The sequence below is a fragment of the Pungitius pungitius genome, chromosome 4 (assembly GCF_949316345.1).
Source record: "Pungitius pungitius chromosome 4, fPunPun2.1, whole genome shotgun sequence".
Classification (NCBI taxonomy): domain Eukaryota; kingdom Metazoa; phylum Chordata; class Actinopteri; order Perciformes; family Gasterosteidae; genus Pungitius; species Pungitius pungitius.
Window position 1 is genome coordinate 3101193 of NC_084903.1, and position 19989 is coordinate 3121181.

The 19989-nt window shown below is 44.7% G+C and overlaps 1 protein-coding gene across 5 annotated transcripts in view; it reads left to right on the plus strand.

Annotated features, from left to right (window-relative positions):
* The first annotated feature begins 4450 nt into the window (after positions 1 to 4450).
* The window catches only part of mtss1lb (MTSS I-BAR domain containing 2b), a 46663-nt gene continuing 31124 nt past the window's right edge, over positions 4451 to 19989 (plus strand). For 4 of the 5 annotated variants that reach the window (XM_037448468.2, XM_037448478.2, XM_037448461.2 and 1 more), the window contains exons 1-3: positions 4452 to 4996; positions 17995 to 18056; positions 18246 to 18319. In XM_037448468.2, coding sequence (XP_037304365.2) covers positions 4910 to 4996; positions 17995 to 18056; positions 18246 to 18319 — 223 coding nt within the window. In that variant the 5' untranslated portion in view covers positions 4452 to 4909. Of the gene's footprint in view, positions 4997 to 17994; positions 18057 to 18245; positions 18320 to 19989 lie in introns of all 5 variants that reach the window. The other variant, XM_037448451.2, reaches the window with a different exon arrangement.

A 19989-nucleotide genomic window follows, 5' to 3' on the forward strand; every position in this document is an offset into this window, starting at 1 on the left:
CACCAGATGATTATGGGGGCCTCGAGTTAACTAAGCCAGAGGGAGACCACGCGGTCGTTCTGTGCAACCACTTATGCGTCCAGCTGAGGGGCATTTATCCCAAAAATGCATTTACACCACTGTATTCTCCTTTGAAGGAAAGGTCGGAGGTACACGTCTAGCTTTTGGTCCTTGTCCAAGAACCGACCTGGAAGCAGGTCCACGGTTCACGGCTTTGTGAATAAATAAAAATTCCAACAAAAACATAAGCATCTTCAGTGTACTCCTGGTTCATTGTCCCCACTGGGGTCCTGATGCTCTCTCTCTCTCTCACACACCAGCTCCCCACAGGGTAATCAGCCTCATCTCTCGCTGAGGGGGAGTCCCTCCCAATGATGACACCCCCCCTCATGACATCACACAGGAAAACCTTTCGTACAACTCGTTTTGGTGCCTGAATCAAATGTTTTGTGTGTATTGTGTGTATTTCAAATCAGGGAAAAACTGACACACACAACAGCAAAGCAAGCAACAAAGTCGGCAATAAACAAAACATGATGTGAGGGGTGTGCGATGCACATCAGGACACATACTGTAAGTTACAGTGAGACACAGGTGGAATAATATATAGCAATCTTTATTTAATATGTAATGACAGACAAACCCATCCTTCTCAGATGGTGAGTGTGTGCAGATCATGCCCGAATACGGTGTGTGTGTTCTTCTGAGACGCGGATGCCTCTGTGTGTGTGTGTGTTTCCGCTAAGCATATTGTAAGCGCGTCTGTTTCCATGTGCGTATGTCTGCGTGTATGTGTGTGTGTGTGTGTGTGTGTGTTTGGTCTGTGAGAAGTGTCAGTAACTGGGGCAGAACTGATTGTTGCTGATGGCTGTAGGCAGGCGCAGACCTACATTCTGCTCTGCCATCCAGAGGAGATGGAGGAGGGGGAGGAGGGGGAGGAGGGGTGCAGCAGGGACTACACGCGGGGTCTCTCCTGTGGCGCCTCCTTCAACTCCCCTCCTCTGTGGCGACCTCCCACCCTCCTTTCCCATGGGCTCTCCCATCTTGCGCTCGTCTCTCCTGTTCCCGGGGCACCTTTCTTAACTCCGTCCGGTCGTGACACGTGACACACACACACAGAAAGGAAGGGACTTTGCAAGCAAGACACACTCACAAAAAACACATTTTAATAACACTGGATCATTAGTCATTAGTCAATGTTCATTTTTCATTCTTTATTCTCCTTTTTTACCCCAGACAGTGAAGAAAAGGCTTTGACGTAATCTAGACCTGGATTTATCAATACTATTCATTTTCCTAGGAAGTTTCTTTAGACTTTTAAATTTTCAGCAACTTGATGATGGAATTCACTGCGAGTCGGTCTTCAGTCATGTCTTATATTCACTTTCATCAAGTCATACAACCAAAGGTGGAACTCGTTAGTAACCAGTCAAATTCAAAAGAACGATATCAGACGGTGTGGGGGGTTAAACGTGGTTTTGACTGGAAAAAGCCTTAACTTGTGTGCTTTCATCCATCATATAGGATCTATTAGGAGTCATATAGGAGTATTCCATTGGCATTTATCTGCTCACCCTTATGTTGGGAACTGCTCACATCTGCATTCGAAAACAGGCAACATCGGTTGCTCAATTTCTCCTGCTTCCTCTCAAAAGAAACGCCTAGTCAGCAGATTCTATCTGTCAGCTGATATCTGACCCGTGACCCCCATCCAGGGACAGAGACAGAGTTCATTGCTCCACTGAGCTTCAACCTGCTCTCACTCCAAAATACATTGAGGAATGAAAGGCATGAACTCTACAAACATTTACCACGTGAGAAGAACTTTATCTGTTACGTTTCTCATGCCTGAATGGTTGTCAAAATGTAAAAAAAAAATGGCATATCATTTGAATTACTGACAAACATTCAGACTTGATTTTGTCTATAATATAAGGCTGATGGCTGAAAGCACTGCTTTGAGGTTGTAGAAAGTCTTTCTGTTGAATAGATGCTATTTTGTTTTACACATGGAGAACACGACCACGTCCAACCACACTGAGAGAGAGAGAATAAAAACAGCTTCTTGTTTTAGGGCAGAGTGCCACGTTATCTATGAGACGCATGAATATTAACAGGTGTGTTGCTTTAGCGGAGCCATTCTTTAAACGTCAGACTAGAAATAGAAATGGAAACGTTTTGGAATATCAGCTGAACATACTTTGGAGTGTCAGATCACACTTTAGCCGTTTGAATCTGTGTCAGTAACCACAGAGCAGACTAAATGGAGCCCGAAAAAGAGTAGCTTGCCATAACAAATTTCCACAAAAGTGGTTAACAGTATTTTTCCCTGTTATACAACACTGTTGGGACGTTAAGAGGTAAAGACAGCTGCATTTAATGTGGCGATTTAGACCCTTTAAAACTACTTTTTGCAATATTCCTGCACTAAATCTTGATGAATTTAAAGATGAGGAAGGCGGATTCTTCCTCTTATGATTTTTATTTTTTTAGATGTTCATCTCCTTAACAGAAACATGTTCATCAACCGCTGCCAAGCTTCTGTTCTTTTAGGCGGAGCTGATCATCGATGGAGCGAAACCACTCTCAGAACTCATCTCACCCTGAAACACGTGTGGTTTGCCATCTGTGGAAGACACTGGTCTTTGTAGATGTTCCCATGGACATCTAATAGCTAATGTTTCAAACGGAGTTATTGGGAGTATTCATTATTTGTCTTAACGTGGTGATGATGGGTGGAACAGACAGATTCATCATCCTGCAGGTGGGTCCAGTCTGTCATTGACATTTGGAAAGAAACCAAAAGATGGTACAATCATGAATGTCTGCTTACACCTCACTCTGATCATTTTTTCATGACCCTAACCGCCCCCCCCCCCTGTGGTCAATGTTTGGCTGCTGTAATGACTGTATTTACTCACGTTTCTCCTCTTGTGCACTGACTCACGCCGTACAACCAATCAGAGGGATTTCACTCACACATGCTCGCCCACAGCCCAACAACGAGGTGTGACTATCCGTAGACAGTCCGCCAACACTTTTATATGTCATGATTACTTTTTGAAATCATTTGCAAAATGAAAAAAAAAAATGTGGGTTGGTCACATACACCTGAAACAAAGAATCGAATCCTAAATGTCAGTGACAAAGACAAGACTTGCTGTTATGTCATAGGCTCAGTACCAAAAGGATACTAGATGGTTTGTGAGTCTCGGACGGGGAGCGTCCGGCCCTCAGGCCGCTGCCTGTGAGGCATCTCTAAATAGAAACCAGGTCCACGCTGAGGAATGCAGTAAAACCCGGCTGGATTGTGTCACTTCAAACCACACAGCTGCTGATATTCCTGCCCTGTTTCCACGACTCGTTGGGAGTGGCTCTGCCGGGTGTTACGGTGGCCAGAGAGCCAGTGTGTGTATACAGGACACACTTAAACACACAGGAAGGGCTGAGACAAGGAGAACACCGGCTATGGGATATCTATAACATCCTTCCTTCTGTCAAGGTCACCAAAGAGGACCAAGGTAGCAACATGAATGCTCACAAACACATACAGTGCACATGTGGTGTTCCTACACACACACAGGAAGGAAAAATATGCCTTCTGTGTGTTTGTGTGAACATTAGTGCCTTTGTTGAGTGTGTGTTGTCACCTGCACTCCAAAGATTCAGAGTACACTCATCATGAAGTTATCATGTGATTGATGGGCATCTGCCTGAATAGCAGATCCCATCTCTCCATTGCAGGCTCTTTTCCCAGCACTCCTCCCTGACCCATCTCCGGTCACAGGAATATCCAGAGCTCTGTGACCCTTGACCCTTCCGTTCTTACAGTATTGTGTTACTAGAATGCTCGGCAACATGAGTAAAGTGCATGCTGCGTACCGACACAAGATACCCAAACGCACATACACAACCAGGGGTTTGCAATCTTCACTCTCTTAGTTGTATCCAAACCAGATGAGCCAATCGGATCTAAAGGTACATTCACTTGTTTATGTCACTTTGGATATAATTAGACAAATGGAAATCTATGAAAATGATTTTCCGACCAGGCTTTTTTACTTGACTGATGACTGGGGAAAGCCTGCCCCCTGTTTGGAGCAGGTGGCCACACCTTCAGCCGAAACAATCAACACAAATCAACGCAAAATTGAATCACAATGAAAATTGAAAACGCGGGGAGTGAAGGCGAACAGATTTGATTAACTCTCCTCTGCCAAATGTACTTTTTCATCCAAACTGGTGGATGAGTCTTAAGGAATTCTATTTTCCACCTCAATGAGCCAGGTAGATGTGAGAACAGTCTTTAAGGTCATGAGAGTGATACATCTCAACGCACGCACGCACGCACGCACGCTTCTGGTAGCGACATTTAATTGACAGTTACGTGTTACTGGGTGCTGAGCCCACCGCCTCTGCGCCAATCACAGCCTGCCTTTAACCAACGCACACGCGCGCACGGAACGCACGGAAACACACGGCCATCCATCGCTCCGGTTCCCCTCACGCCTTCCCATGCGCCGGTACCGCGCAGCGCTCCCTGCGCCAAGATGAGCGGCCGCTCCGCAGCCATCTGAAGACTGAGAGGGGGGAGAGAGAGAGAGGAGGGGAGAGAGAGAGAGAGAGAGAGAGAGAGAGAGAGAGAGAACCATCTCCTCTCATAACCTATCCACCGTTTCGTTTTGGACGAGACTGCAGCGCGAGCCGTTTCTTTCGGCATCTTTTCTTTCAGCCGACCCCCCTCTTCGTTTTTGTTGATCTCTCGGTTCAAAGGAGAAAGCGGTGAGCCCGGTCGTGATTTTTTTTTTTTTTTTGGGTGGAAATACATTTTGCCATTTGTTGTATTTTTTCATTTCTTGCTGAGTGTGGGTAGCGCGCAGTTTGTGCGCGCTGGTGCAAATTCCGGTGAATGGTGGATTTGGCAAACATGGAGACCGTGGAGAAGGAATGCGGGGCCCTCGGGGGTCTATTCCAGGCGATTGTCAACGACATGAAGGTAAATGAAAGCTTCTGTGTTCATGTGATATTTTTTGGTACGCTCTCCCCGGGGTCGGTGCTCGTGCTTAGAGAGAAATCCCACCCTCTCATCGGAATGGAGCACGCTGACTGCTCCTTTCGCGGGGACACACTCATGCTGATTGCGATCGTATATTATCGGTAACGTGGAGGCGGGAGGGGGGGTGGGGGGGTAATGGGACCGGTAATACTGACAATCCTACAGCGACAATCCTATCTGCGCATGTAAACGTAATCTGTTATCTGACACATTTGACTGCACCCCCCCCCCCCCCCCCCCACACACACACACACACACACACACACACACACACACATTCCGCCCCTCCACCACGCAAACACAGGATGACAAAACAGTCCACAAAGGTCTGACAATGCTTCGGGCCTTCGGGTCAGGAGCCGGTTGAATGGGCCCTAAAGCCGTCAGAGCGCACGAAGCGGTCGGTCGGATGTACCCACGGGTTCATGGACGCACACATGGGTTAGAGGACGCATTCCGTTACATACGCGTGTTCCCTGGTTGGGGAATGCTTCATCATCATCCTCATCATCCTCATCAGCACCACCACCACCATCTGCGTCGCGTTGTTTTTTATTCGTCCACGTGGGAGAAAACACACACAGACACGACGCCCATCGCATGTTCCGGGTCGTTTTTTTTTTTTTTTGGTGTTACTGTGCGTCTCCACGAGAGTGCCGCGTCATTGATTTTCTGTCAGGCCGATCCGGCAGGAAAACATGAGGGCGTGAGAAGACTCGCAGCAGTCAGACCCCCAGCCTGTCTGTCTGTCTGTCTGTCTGCCTGTCTGTCTGTCTGTCTGTCTGTCAGATCGGTCTGCCTGTCTGTCCGTCTGCGGCCGGTGCCACGGCTTCGATGGTTCAGTTGCAGAAGCGTCCCTCTCACATGGTTCATGGTGCAGGCTGTGCTAGTGTGTCTGTGCCCGTTAGACGCCCATGCAGCTCTGCCTTTCTGTCAGTCTGTATGTCAGTCAGTCAGTCTGTCAGTCAGCGGTCTCCCTCTTTGTCTCCTATCAAATATGAAGCATCGATTCCCCCTTCATTTCTGCACATTGCGCGAGTCATCCGTATGACCCCGCATGGTAGAGGTCAGGGAGAGATTATTGGTCTGCTGTGATGTGGGATCCTGGATATCAGGTGTACTAGTCCAACATGCGATGCATTACCCAATAATACTTCCAAAGCGGCAGTGTGTCACCTCACTAAAGAACAGAGTTAATTGGGATCATTAAAGGTCCACTCCAGTGATTTACTTTTTCAAATAGAATCGGCGAATTGACGATGTTCAAATGTTCAAATACGAATAGTCCAAATTAATTAGGTGGACACTAAAATTACTTTTAAACACTGATGTAATCCCAGTAGACGCTGCAAGTTGTAAAATTGGCGTGATCTACGAATTACACAAAATTCTCCTTTAAATGCTTTAGAAACAGTATTTTGGAGTCATATAAAATGATATAGATTATTTTGTTTAACCTTTGTTTGCTTAAAAGGCTTGTACTCGTTTCTTTAGTCTGCTTGTACAAAGGTAATAAAGCCGCCCGTGAATATGAAATACGAGCTTACACATCATCCCACATCCCTCCTCTGCATTGCCGAGGTTGATGCATTATATCAACAGACTATGGCCCATATGTATATATATATATATATATTCCATAATGGGACACATCATGGGCTTGAAACATCGGCTGATGTTTTTGTATGAGCCAAATGCCACCGTAGTTCTTCTTTATCACGGAAATGGAAGAGGTTGACCAAAAGGCAAACTACCACCATGTAGGTTCTACACAGGCCTTTTCACCTATATCCGCAACAATAGATCCTGGCATACAGCAAATAAAAATGTCTAAATGCAGTCTTTAGACTATGGATGTTTATTTTCAGCGATGAAAATCATTACTCTGCAAAAACGCAACCATTTTGAGATCATAACAGACTTGCAAAGATGCTCATCCCTCTGGAAACCATTCAGGGTTTGTTGCATAGCAACATCACCACCTGTGACGCAGCATCTGTGCTGTTCGTTGACAGAGTGCATGGATGAAGGTGTGAAGTGAGACTTTCTCCAGGACACGTTTGCAGTGGGACAGGAAGTGACTCCTGTCCTTTTTGTCCAAGGATCCCACACAGCAATGAAGCATTGTTAGCTGTGGTGGTCCTTTAAATAGGTCAGAGCAGCATGGTGTCACATTGTAGTTTAAAGAAAGCTTTGGTTTTAGCTGACACACCTCCCAGAATGATCCCCAAACATATATATTATTTCCCAAACTCTAAGAAGCTATAGTATAGTATTCATCTTCATATACCTCTTCTGTTGTTCTCTTTGACTTTGGGGAAATACCCCTTAAAAAGCATCTTGCGTCTTCTTCTCCTTCCTCTGTTTTCGTCGATTATTCATCAGGTATCAAATGCTCCTCTTGTTTATGTCATCCGCTCACTCATATATACACAGTATGTGGGTCACTACAACCTGGGCCAGAAAATACCCCCAAAGAGGCAGTGAATGAACATCATCGAGTCATCGGCCCTCAAACGCACTCGCCGGGAAACAATGTGCCATTGATCAATAAAGAAGATGCCATTTGTCTTTTCAGGAACAGTGGCTTATTTTGTTTTTCTTAAAAAAGGTTTATTTTAATAGCTTTTTGTTATTAAATAGCTATTATCTAGCTGTTCAAGTCCACTCATCCATGTCTATATGCACTATGCTCACTCAAAGGCAACGACAGGATATGCAGAACATGTGGAATTAATTGGTTGATGTACAAAAAAAACTGATTTGTGATGTCGAATATCCTTCAAAATATTATTAAACTGACAACAATGAGGAGCAATATTGAGATTTCTTTCGAGGAGTGTGAAAGGCGAGATTTTATGTAATCTGGAAGCAAAATAATAAAAAGTGAGAACCATTACTGATTAACTGCTCAGCTGATTGACATTGAATGTATCTGTATGTTTTTATACTCCAGAGGCTCCAATGCAATCATTTACAGCTGTTTTTTGTCAAATATAGCTAAACATTCGGAATGACAAAACAAGCAATTTCAATAATTGATAGATGTTTTCAATAATAGATTTTCCCACAAATTTCTAGGCAGAATATTGAATCAATTAGTTGAGAAAATAGCTTCATAATAACTGATGAGATTAGGTTGTTGGCTGACCTGTAAATGAATCAAATCAGGTCAATTAGTACATCGAATTTGATCATTTATCAACTAGATGTATTTATTTTACTAGAGGCCCCCCCTGAATGTGTCCTTGGTGCTTTTAGGTGTCATGGCTCGTGCACATGCTCTGCCGATTGCTGCTGTCTGCCCACGTCAGCACAATCAATCAGAAGCTGTTATGAAAGCCCTCTTTTCTTCCTCTTTCTCCATCGTCTTCCCTTTCCTCCTCCTGCTCCTCCCCGGGTCCTCCCTTCCTCTTCACATCCTCAGCGGATCCTCCACCCCACGCAGCCTGTCGCTGTGTGTGTGTGTGTGTGTGTGTGCGTGATAGACTGTCCTCGGTGTCTCTGCTGATGCACACAGCTGATCATTGTACATAGATAGACGGTGTGAACATTGGGAGCTGCCAAGTAACTCATGATACTACATCATTCAGAACATCATTGCTGCGTTTTTGGTTAGAGATTCTTTTTAAATGACGATGTTTGGCATTTGAAACAAACCTTCCCATATGCACTTTAGGTTGTTGTCTGCCAATGTGTGTCCCTGGAGGCTATGTCTCACACACACACACACACACACACACACACACACACACACACACACAGACAGACACACACACAGGTCAGAGAGGGGTAATTATGATGAGATGAAGAGGTCACGTTCACGGTCAGCCGCTTATATGGACCAGTGGCTATTGGGTATTTGTCATATTTTCTCAACAATCGCACTAAGACGCAATAACTTAAAAAAAAAATTCCTGGTCCCTCAAGAAACAGGAGTGAGCATTTTTTAAAGGCGTTTTGGGGTATTACACCTGACGTTGTTCCATTACATATAACAGAATCGGACCGAGAAAATCCTAACCACCAAAAAGTCCCACTTATATACAGTATACCTGAATCCAAAATGTGTAACACCTGTTATATTGAGTTAGGCTGAGTATATGTTGTTAAAATACAGCAGGTACCACATGTAAAGGGGACATATCATCTAAGAGTCATTTTTTTTTGTGGATCAGTAAACAGAGGAGTCAACCCAAAACATGTGACGCAAGAGGCCATTCAGGTGTGGTCCATTAGAATGTACCGCCTTCACCTGAGCGCCTCCACCCACACGGCCCGAGAGCCACCGCCACAAAGGTGTGCCCTGTTTTCCAACAAACCAATCAGATCAGACTGAGCTAAAAGAAACCCCGCCCCAGACGCTCAGGTTCATTTTGTTTGGTTTTACTTTCTATCCAGCGCCAGATCGACACAGAAGTTTCTGAAGGTTACCGTTCCTATAGAACGGGTCTACACCTCGTTCTTTATGCATATATGTTATATATCGGATATCATTTCTGTCTCCTTTACAATTCTCCCCTGTTCTTCTGCCCCACACCCACGTGCACGCACACGCACACTCACACACACACACACACACACCGGATAGAGAGCGTGAGTAGGAAAATATAACGGTGTCCGTCCTCAAACCAAAGCCGACATATGGAAAGAGATATTGATCGAACACTTTCCAGCATCAGGTATCACAGAAGGTTGAGAAATATAGCAAGATAGGAATATTCCAGAAGCTGGGGACGTTTGCACTTAAAATATCCTAATATCAATCAATTGATTGCAAAACAGGATTTTGACTAAACAATTACTTTCCTACAACTGATTAGTGAAAACTAATCCGTATTCACAAAGTGCCAAAACCCCTCAGTGTGAAATGCATTGAAAGCTTTACTTCAGCAATTGGCAAAGAGCGGTGAATTGTGTGTTTTTCTTCAACAGCATCAACAAATTCCATCAGTGGAAACTGAGGCTTGTCTGCCTGCTCATTACATAAAGTAGAAAGCGTGAAAACAATAACATCAACCAACCCGGGAGAACTGGATGTGATCTGGTCCCTGTCCTTCCGTGACGAGCCTGTGACAATTATGTCCTGTGATTCTGGGCCACGCTGCAGAACTGAAGATGCTCTGTGGAAGCATATCATTAGTCCGATCTGTGGTGTGTGGTCCACGTGGACTTCCCACCCCAGGGCTGCCGTAACACAAAGGCCCGGGGATGCCCTTGGCTCCTCCAGGCCCACGCAGCCTCAGATCCATCGTCGCAACAGACATTTTGAATTGTGGCAAACGAGAGAAAGCTGCGTGCTACTAATCACATGAACCATGACTCAGCTCTATTCAAACGTCCATGTAAGCCTCAACAGAGTGAGACAGTGAGCCCGGGAATAATACACAATACCAGAAAACAGAAATCCTCCGTCCTTCCCCTTTTAATGTGACTTAATAAAATGTCTTCCACAAATAATGTTCCATTCTCGATAGACAACTGTGCGTTTTGCAGTGAGTAAAAGTCAAACGGATTGTCTAAAGGAAACCACTAAAACAGCTCTTCTGAACACATATGTTTGAACTTCAGCTTAAACGACTCGGTAGATTTCATTTCATCTATAATTAATTCGGCATCACTTATGTCTGTTCATGGTAATTGAATCACAGCACGGCCGTTTTGCTTGGAGTTCATAGAGCTGTATTAAACCAGGTGACGTGGGCTCAGCTAGATGCAGTGAATACAGCCAATAAAATCCACAGAGCGCCCCCACGAAGTCAGAGAAGAGGGCGTTGAGTTTCATGGGCTGGGTGAGACAACCAGAAACAAGCACTCAACGGAAATACTGTCTATTTCTGCCGTTGTTGATAATAAATGGAATAAATGGCTTCTTTAGAGATAAGCCCCTCCCCCTGTCAGGCGATCTAGAGCGAATAAGACAAGTAACCACAAACACTTCTGCCAGTAAAACGCTGCAAACATTTGCTTTGCGTTGGTTGTGACCGCACCTTTACACACAATTTGCAATATAAAAGACATATATATATATACAATAAAATATGGTAACAAACAACAAATGTATGTGTTTAAACCTGAGACCTCATAACCTGTCTGTGACCTGTCTATGGCCCAATCAAAATGGTTGGATGTGTATCAACTGGAAGCCTGTTTGCTCGAATTAAACCCGATAAGGAATAATTAAAAAAAAAAAATGCACAAATTGTCAACAAATGTCCATAAAGAATCAAGGGTCACTGTGAATTTCTGTCCATTCCATCTTCGTGACACAATATCTCACCAGGGAATTTATTCAAAATCGGCCCAAACATCCACCTGAATTTAAATACCAACTATGTTCATTTCAAAGCAAAAAAAAAGGTGTGTGTCATGTTATTTGACTCTTTTCTGTTGTCAGTCAGTCTGCAATTGTTGGATGCAGAAATTTGGCAGCTGAATTATGAAAACGTAAAGAATTGCAGTTGGCAATACGCTTATCACAGCAACATATGCTGGTGTTGAAAGTCAAAGCAGAAGAAGAAATCTGAGGACCGGTTCGTCGTCATGCAGCTGAAAGGAAATGAACCTGCATTGTTTTGCTTGTGAATGATTCAGATGAACTTGAAACCTTTTCAATGCAAAAACAACCAGTAAAAAAAAATTGAAAATGCTGCTCAGCTTCATTAGTAAAAGATGCCCGCCCGACCAAAGGAGGTTTAAAAGAAGCATCTCCCTCGTTACGACTCGTTAAAATCTCCGAGGCGGTTCGGGCCCTGCGGCTCGTTAGGTGCCGGCAGAGATGAATGGCGAGGACCGGTTCGAGGAGGCGTGGAGGCTGCTGGGAGCCGGCCAGGACAGCCTCTCTCACTGAGCCCTTTGTGAGGCCTGTCAAAGCCTTCTCATCACACTCAGCTGTTCACTGTAAAAACACACGGGTCATTATGAACAGGCCGGGGACAGAGAATAACAATGAATGTGGCAAATCAATATTCTCTTGTTCATTTCAGAAAAGAAAGACTGAATGAACAGAAAGTCCTCTTCTCTTCATGCTCTATATGTCACATTTTAGTACAGTAGAGTTATTCTTGCTTCAATGTGCTTACTCTGGTGGGGGTTTGTATGATAGTGGAATCAGACCACCATTGAGCAAGGGTAAATGTATTATATATACATAGAAATGGAAAATTATAATACAGCATCTCCATCCAGCCATTATAAAATGTAGCTCCTCCCCCCCGATCAGCACTGGCAGCACTTTCATCCCACAGCTTCCTGCCTCACTTCCTATCTTTATTAACCTTTACATTTGATGCTGTTTGGCGCATGAAAGTTGACCAAAGACAGACCAACATTACCAAAACTATGCAACCATGCAACACTCGTCCCAAGTCCCAACAATCATCTTTAAAAACGCTTTACAACAGACCTAGACTTCAAATATAAAAGTTCAATGATAGCCTAAAGGAGAATCCATTCAGACGCATTGGCCTATTCAAATATAGCAGACTTATAGGTATTGCCATGCATGAGGGGTCACCAAGCAAGTAAATGCTAGTTAGCTACACACGTACTTGGTTACCTGTTCGGCACCAGCGGGTTGGAGCTTTATCCAAAGGTAACAGCTTCCTGCTGTGGTTGGAACCGAGTTTGATCAAATGGCCATTTCCAACTCAATGTTTCCCCTACCATTATAACAGCGGGGCGCACCCCCCCTCTCCCCCCTCCCCCTCCCCCCCCCTGCTGAAAAGATCCCCTGCCCCCCTTAACTCTTCTAAAGCAAAACCACCATAGTCTCATCTCTTTGGATTTCCCTCAGGCTGCAGACATATCTCTCTTTAAGTGTAGAGGGTCACTGTCGGTGACACTGAGTGGTCGGACCGACACACCTTCAGCCTGCGTCCACGGCCCGTTCAAATGATTGCAGCTGTGCGGATAGTCAATCGGTCCAGGAAGAAAATAAAACTACCCTTATATTTAGGAGGCTGGAGGATTGAGGCCATGCTGTCCAATGTTCCTCCTTCTGTTTGTCCTTTGTGTACATCTCTCTCTCTCTCTCTCTCTCTCTCTCTCTACAGCACATGATCGTGCATGAATATTTAGGTTGTCTAGGTTACGTAGAGCTGAAAGAGGAAGTTTACTCAGCATCGTTATCCCGACTCCGGCTGAGTAAACTGTAATGCTGTCTCTGGAGGAGCTTTCTAAAGTCTGGGAAAATAACTAAATCAGGCAGGAGGCATTGTGGGAAGTGTAGTGTCCAGCGTCTTTGGAGCTTGTTACACATGAAGGACCAAAAGGAGGACACCTCGGCCTCTGCCTTCTACCTTGTTTTTCTCATTGATTAGTTTCAGATGATGTTTGAGTGGGTGAAAATCCAGACGGTCGTGTCTTTCCATCTTTCATACTCCGCTTCCAGCTGTGACACGGTAGCACGTCGTGTTGCAGCTTCCCCCGGTCTGCCACCCAACATTCCTCTGCGTTATTCTGCCCCAAAAAAACCTGGTGCAGACACCCCGCCGGGCAGATGTTTCAGCGATGGCGCGTCTGTGATCGCCGGACTTGCTGCGCAACGACACAACAACACACCCGTGGGTTCCCTTTTCCCCTCATCACTATGTTTAGATTGGAATTAGCTGCTGCTGCTGCTGCTGCTGCACTTCATCAATTATGCAGCGAGGCCTCTTCATTTGCATGCTGATCCTTTTCCTTTTTAAAACAAAGTGCTGGGAGAGATGTTTTACTCAGCATGGTGGAGACAATCGTGACTCGTCTGCATGGTGACTTTTATTTAAACAAGTCAAATACAGTTGTACAAGTGACAGTTTGTCCAAGTCAAACTTTACTCAAACCGCAGTCTCCCGTGTGAAAGTTAGGATTTTGTTCACTACCATTCACCGTTAACTCCTCCCTCCATTGACTCCTTTACGCTTTATACAGTACACCACCTTCCTCCCTTAACCCCGTCATAACCACGGCCATCTGACGTGGGCTCATTGACCGGCCTGCTGCATATTTCACAGGTCAAGACGTGCATCAAATCTGAGCGATTTACCATCACGGGTAAACCGTGTCCCCAGGGGTTCCCTCAGATGTTTTGTCCAAATAAGGTGGAAGTGGTAGTAGTAGTAGCAGTGGCATCTCGCCAATGCTGTTCTCATCAGTCAGCGGAATATTTAAACCAATTCATTCATGTATTATGACGATAGATATGACTACATTGATGTTTGACTGATGATCCAGATGATGACAGGTAACATAACTGTGAAACTACTACTACTAGGTGAAGTAAGATAAATCAGGATTGTCAAATTGGGCCTGTTTGAATTATTAATTTATTGGAAAATATCATATTAAGTACAAATCAAAGGGAGTGAGCCCTGTATACAGTAAGTGACAAAAGCAAGCAGACCAAAGACACAATTCTCTGTTCACAACAGAAGACTCCCGGTGGATATATAATACATAGTATTACTCCCAGTCAGTTATAGATCCATCCGCAGATTAATTCAAATGAGCGTGATCCTCTTTTTCAAAACTCCGAGCCAGTGGAGCACACATACAGAGCTCTGTGAAATTAGCCCCTTTTGTTTGGCTCTCGCGTCTCTCTTTTAACGTGTGAATCGGCTCCATTATACAACAAAAAAGTGGGGCTAATCCCTACATCCCACTCGGCTTGCCTCCGCCCGTCCTTCGCTGTCCCTCGCTGGATTTCCTCTGTTTTCCCGTCTTGCTGTGGGGGAAACAAAGGGAACAAAAGACGGAGGGGAGACAGTGAGCTTCTCATCCACTGTAGTGGGAGGTGGAGTGGAGCTCTCAAGCACAGCGCTGGGCAGACTGGTGGACACGTGGTGCTCTGAGAACTAGGCCAGGGGACTGTTGACAGCACCCCAGAGTCCAAAGCCCGGCGTCAAGACCAGATAAAAACTAAGGATTATTAGGGGAAAGACCATGATGGGAAAAGGAAAATATAGTGGATATATTGCTCAGTATCAGGAATAAAGGATTATTATTGGGGGACAATAGAAGTGTCCCTGTGCACTTTGGGATTTAAGACCGGGATCATACACAGTTCAGCCATCAATTTGAAATGTTACACTTTTATCCCCCCAATTACTCCCCAAGTTGCATATATGCGAAAATCCTCAAATCATTTAAAAAGTACAAAATCGGTTTTCAGTGACACATCTGATGTCCCTTTCATACCAATCTCATGCAATTGTTTTCCCATAATCTCTGGTTCAATGGACGTGCAACGATAATGTCCCGTTCTTAATTCCGCCTTTTAATCGAAATTGGTTGAATGTTTCTCCGACTGCCAGAAACTGCATTCAATAGTCACAACACCAGATCTATTTCCAGTCCTCTAACATCACTAAATCCTCCCATATGAGATACGACGACAAGGATACCCACAATGCACTGGCAAAACAATAATATCGAGCTTCTTTCAAAAGGAATATCACTCGATCTACAGTAGCACTGTTAATGTATTCTTGCACTTAGAATATATTATTCCCTTCATAGACATGTGACCAGTGAGCCTGCACAGGAAGGCAATCACACAGTCCAAGGGGTACAAATGCTGCCTGTCAGTGATCATCTGCTCATGAACATTTTAATTCAACACGGCTACAATAGATGGTCCAATAACCCAAAGGGTGGAGGCAAGGAAATAACATCCACCAATGAAAGATGGTTCTCTTGAAATCGGGGGGAAACACTGGAAGAAAAGAAAGAAGAGGGAGGGGGAGTCTTGGTTTAGAACCCCAGTTACAGCCAGACCAAAATGTCACCGCTGCCAAGTGTACCAAATTGGATATTTCCCTCATATCATCTCAAACATTTAACCCCCGCGCGTTGTGATGGTGCAGACTGAGTGCTTCCAATCTGATGCACGATAATACGATTTTATTTAAAGAAGCAGGAAGGGAAGATAAACTTTTATCAGCGACATGTTTACAGTGGGATCGTTCTACGTGTGTAGGGAATAATCATGCGCTGGAACAGGAAGTGGTGATGTAATAGCATTTAAATCCAAAAGCCTTTTTCTCACACTTTCTGCCTCCTGCTCTGTATCCCTCACGCACACACACACACACACGCACACGCACACACACACACATTGATGCCCCTCTGGCCACTGTTAAACTGCGAGGGCCACTATCATGTGAGCGCAGTGTTAGGGTTAGTGGTCGTGGTCTTTGAGCTGTCTGAGCTGAGACGAACCCACTCTCACAGACATATTTATGGAGCGTGCAGGGAGACGTCCTGAAACTGATTTTAGAAGAATTCACCAAGCGTATCTTGGACCTCTGACAGACAGGCCTGGTCTTTGTAAGATCATTTTACCACACAAGCCTATCAAGATCCACCGTGGAAGCGTTTCACAGTTTTAAATCACCATGTTTGTGACGAACATTCTCCAAGTGCGATGTATTTTTATAATCTATTGACTGCAACTCTTGAATTTGGATTCTTTGATATTAGAATTGAATTTGCAGGTTTAGTTTCTCATCCTTTTTCACAATGAACTCCATCATGCACAGAGAGGTGGGGCCATGAAGGGGGACTGGGCCCACGCTGTCACTGAGTACGTTTGCAGATATCTTAACATTTCTCCGTCCCGTTTTAGGTTTTAAATGCATAAAAGAACCACGTGAATTTGCGTTTTGACTTTAACAGGAATCTCTATTTCAACAAAATAAAACAAAACCTAACTTCACTATACTATAAAATGCTCTGTTTGAAATGATGACCTCTTGTTAGGGTCGGTTTTGACCCAGTTATAATAATCGGAGCCAAAACAAAAATGATACGTCAGCCTGTCACAGGATCAGCAGCTCTGTTTCCTCAGCTCAGGTGACTTGGTTTAGTCAAAGTGTATAAGGTCTACCTCGCTGTGTGTGTGTGTGTGTGTGTTTGGGAAATTGTCAATTGCCAGATATGCCACCAGGTTCTTTTACTGGATTGAAATGCACAAATTATGCTAAAACATGGTGGCTTGTGTGTGTGTGTGTGTGTGTGTATTTGTGGAAGAGGGAATAGGGCGCTTCAAACGGCCTGCAGAGGGGAGGCAGCAGGCTCAACATGTGTGTGTGTGTGTGTGTGTGTGGATGGTGGAGGGGGAGCTTTTGGTACCAAGGGAAAATAGGACTGTGATTTCTGTGAAAATTAAGCCACATCAAACAGGCCAGATCAAAGGGTACACAACCCCTCACTGTCTGTGGCAGTCTAACATCGCGACAGGATGCCCCAGCACACACACACACACACACACACATTTCCTTCCTATACTCCGCCCTTTATATTTCACCTTGCAAGATTCCATGTATGTTTCTGTTGCTGTAAGAACACTTGTACTTCATATAAACGCCCCCCCCTTCCCAAGCCCCATGCACACATTTGCAGGCATTAACAGGGTTGAAGGTTAACCTGGATCAAGTATAATTTAATGTGTGCTGAAGCGGAGGCTTGTGTGTGATGGAGCAGTCATTGAGTCTCCAGGAGGGCTGGGGGGTGGGGGTGTAGCATGCATTAAAGACGGCTCCAGCACTGAATTGAGTTAGTGATGCCGGCATGGGGTCGGGGCGCTTTGATGCTGCCTGATGCTAGTCTGGTGTCTAGTGATCCCTACATGTATATTTATATGCGTTTGTCTGTGTTTTGGTAGACAGATGAGATGGCTGCATGGGGAGAAAAGGAGGGGTGGCACCTTTTTGGGGGGGGGATGAAGGAAAAAAGGGGGGTTGAAGCCAGGGCGAGAGGATAGACGAGGTGTTTGTGTGTGAAAAAAGAGAATATCAAATTAGATCCGACGACAGAAGCTCATAATGTGTAAGAGATATGTTCTCTCTCTCTTTTTCTCTGCCTTTGTGGCCCCCCCGCTGTGTGTGAGAGATACTTTATTAATCAAATCTGATATCTGTGAATTCTAATGTCCATTGTTGTCTGTGTATTGCCAGTGCTCCTATCCTGTGTGGGAGGACTTCACCGCCAAGGCCACCAAGCTGCATTCCCAGCTCCGGTAAGTTCCTTTCATAGCAAAACCAAATAAAGCACGGTCATGTCAATGTGTCCTTGCTCCTGTAGCTGTGACTACAGTGGCATCACAATGTCATCTCCACATTACCAATCAAAGAACCGACTATTGAAAATGCAAGTTCAAAGTCGAACCCCTTTATCCAAAGGTAATAAGTGCCTTTTTTCCATGTAGAACGACTGTGCTTGCTGCTGTGGCCTTTCTGGATGCCTTTCAGAAGGTGGCAGACATGGCAACCAACACCAGAGGTAGGATAACGGCTGTGTGTGTATGTGTCTGTGTACACGTGTCAAAGAGAGAGAGTCAATCCCCAGCTGGTTTGTGTCCCCTTGCCACTGTTGTGTTGCCCTGTGCTCCTCTGAATCACCCTGAACATGGCGGCACTCTCAGGATTCTTATAATGTTACTGGGATGTTATCAACCAGCCCGCGGAATTCTCCTTTTACCTTTTACCTTTTACTCCAACGGCCTCAAGGTACACTTTGTCCAGCACTTCAAAGCAGTTGAACTGCCTTGTTTACAGGCGATGCAATCTGTTTGAGCAGCAGGACAGATTGAGTTAAAAACAATGTAGTGTTGTTCCATACATTTAACAAATGGAAGTAGTCAATGTGACGTCACCCTCTGTTTTCTTGGACTGCAACTTTTTCTACAATTTGGTCGTCGCCATCATGTTTCATGATGCAACCAGTAGTGAAACCAGAGGGTGGAGCTTAGTACAATCCAGAGGGCGGAGCTTAGAACAAGCCATTTTTAGAGAAGGAATATAAGCAACTTAAAATATAGTGTGAAAGAGTAAAGTTTGAAGACGTAAAACTACAATACTCGGAGAAGGGCGTGGTAGTGACCTTTCAATCATAAGTAGGGTTGGGTATCGAGAATCGAGAATCAATTGGAATCGAAACTAGCTTTGCGATTTACCCGTTATCGTTTAAAAGTTTAAAATTCGATTCCTAGTTTCGATTCTCAGTCCGCCGGCGCCGACGGAAATAGAAACCGCTGAACACCAAAGAAGAAGCGTCCACCGGAAGTGTTGGCGTAACAGCGCGATCGAACATGTATAGCGTGCGTCGGCGGTCGTAAGTGTGGTTACACTTCTCGAAACAAACCGAAAACTCGGCAAAAAACTCCCGGTTGTGAATTTGTGATGCATCAGACCAGTGCGCGCGGGTGGCCAGAGCGGAGCGGTCCTCTGTTAAAATGAGCAGTGAGGCTGGCGCTGCAAAGAAAAAAAAAGATTGTACTAGCACTCCCCGCGTCGACCGCCAGCAGCCCCCCGTCAGCGAAAGTGTCCCCGATTTGAGGTTGGGAGAGTTGCGCGCGCCCCCCCCCCCCCCCCCCCCCTCTGTGTGCCCCGTGTTTGACGCGCTGCCTCCTCTGATTCCAAGGGTTCGTCCATCAGTGGGAGCAAGGTAACGTTTAAGTACCTGCAGTATCATACACTCACGTGTAAATGTGTTTTTGTGAGGTTTCAAAAATAAAGCTCTCTGGAGGAAAGTGTACCCCTGTTAAAATATATTCATAATTTATAATGTTTATACAATATTCAAGTTCATAGTTTGATATTTATTTTGTAGTTGAAAACAGCCCTGTTAGAAATTCATAGTAAAGTTAATAAAAAGAATTAATATTGATGGAGAAGGTCAGACTATTTTCTTCAGAAAGACCCTTGGTTAGCTAGCTCATTTAAAATATCTTAAACTTTAACTTTTTTGACCCTGCCTCTTAAAAGAATCGGAATCGAGAATCGCTGGGAACCGGAATCGAAACCAGGAATCGGAATTGGAATCGGAATCGCTCAAATTCAAACGATACCCAACCCTAATCATAAGGCTACTTGAGCCCTGTTTTTTTAAATAGTTCTATTTGTCTCACTACCCGTAGAGCTAACTTTGCAAGTGTAATTGTTTTACTCTTT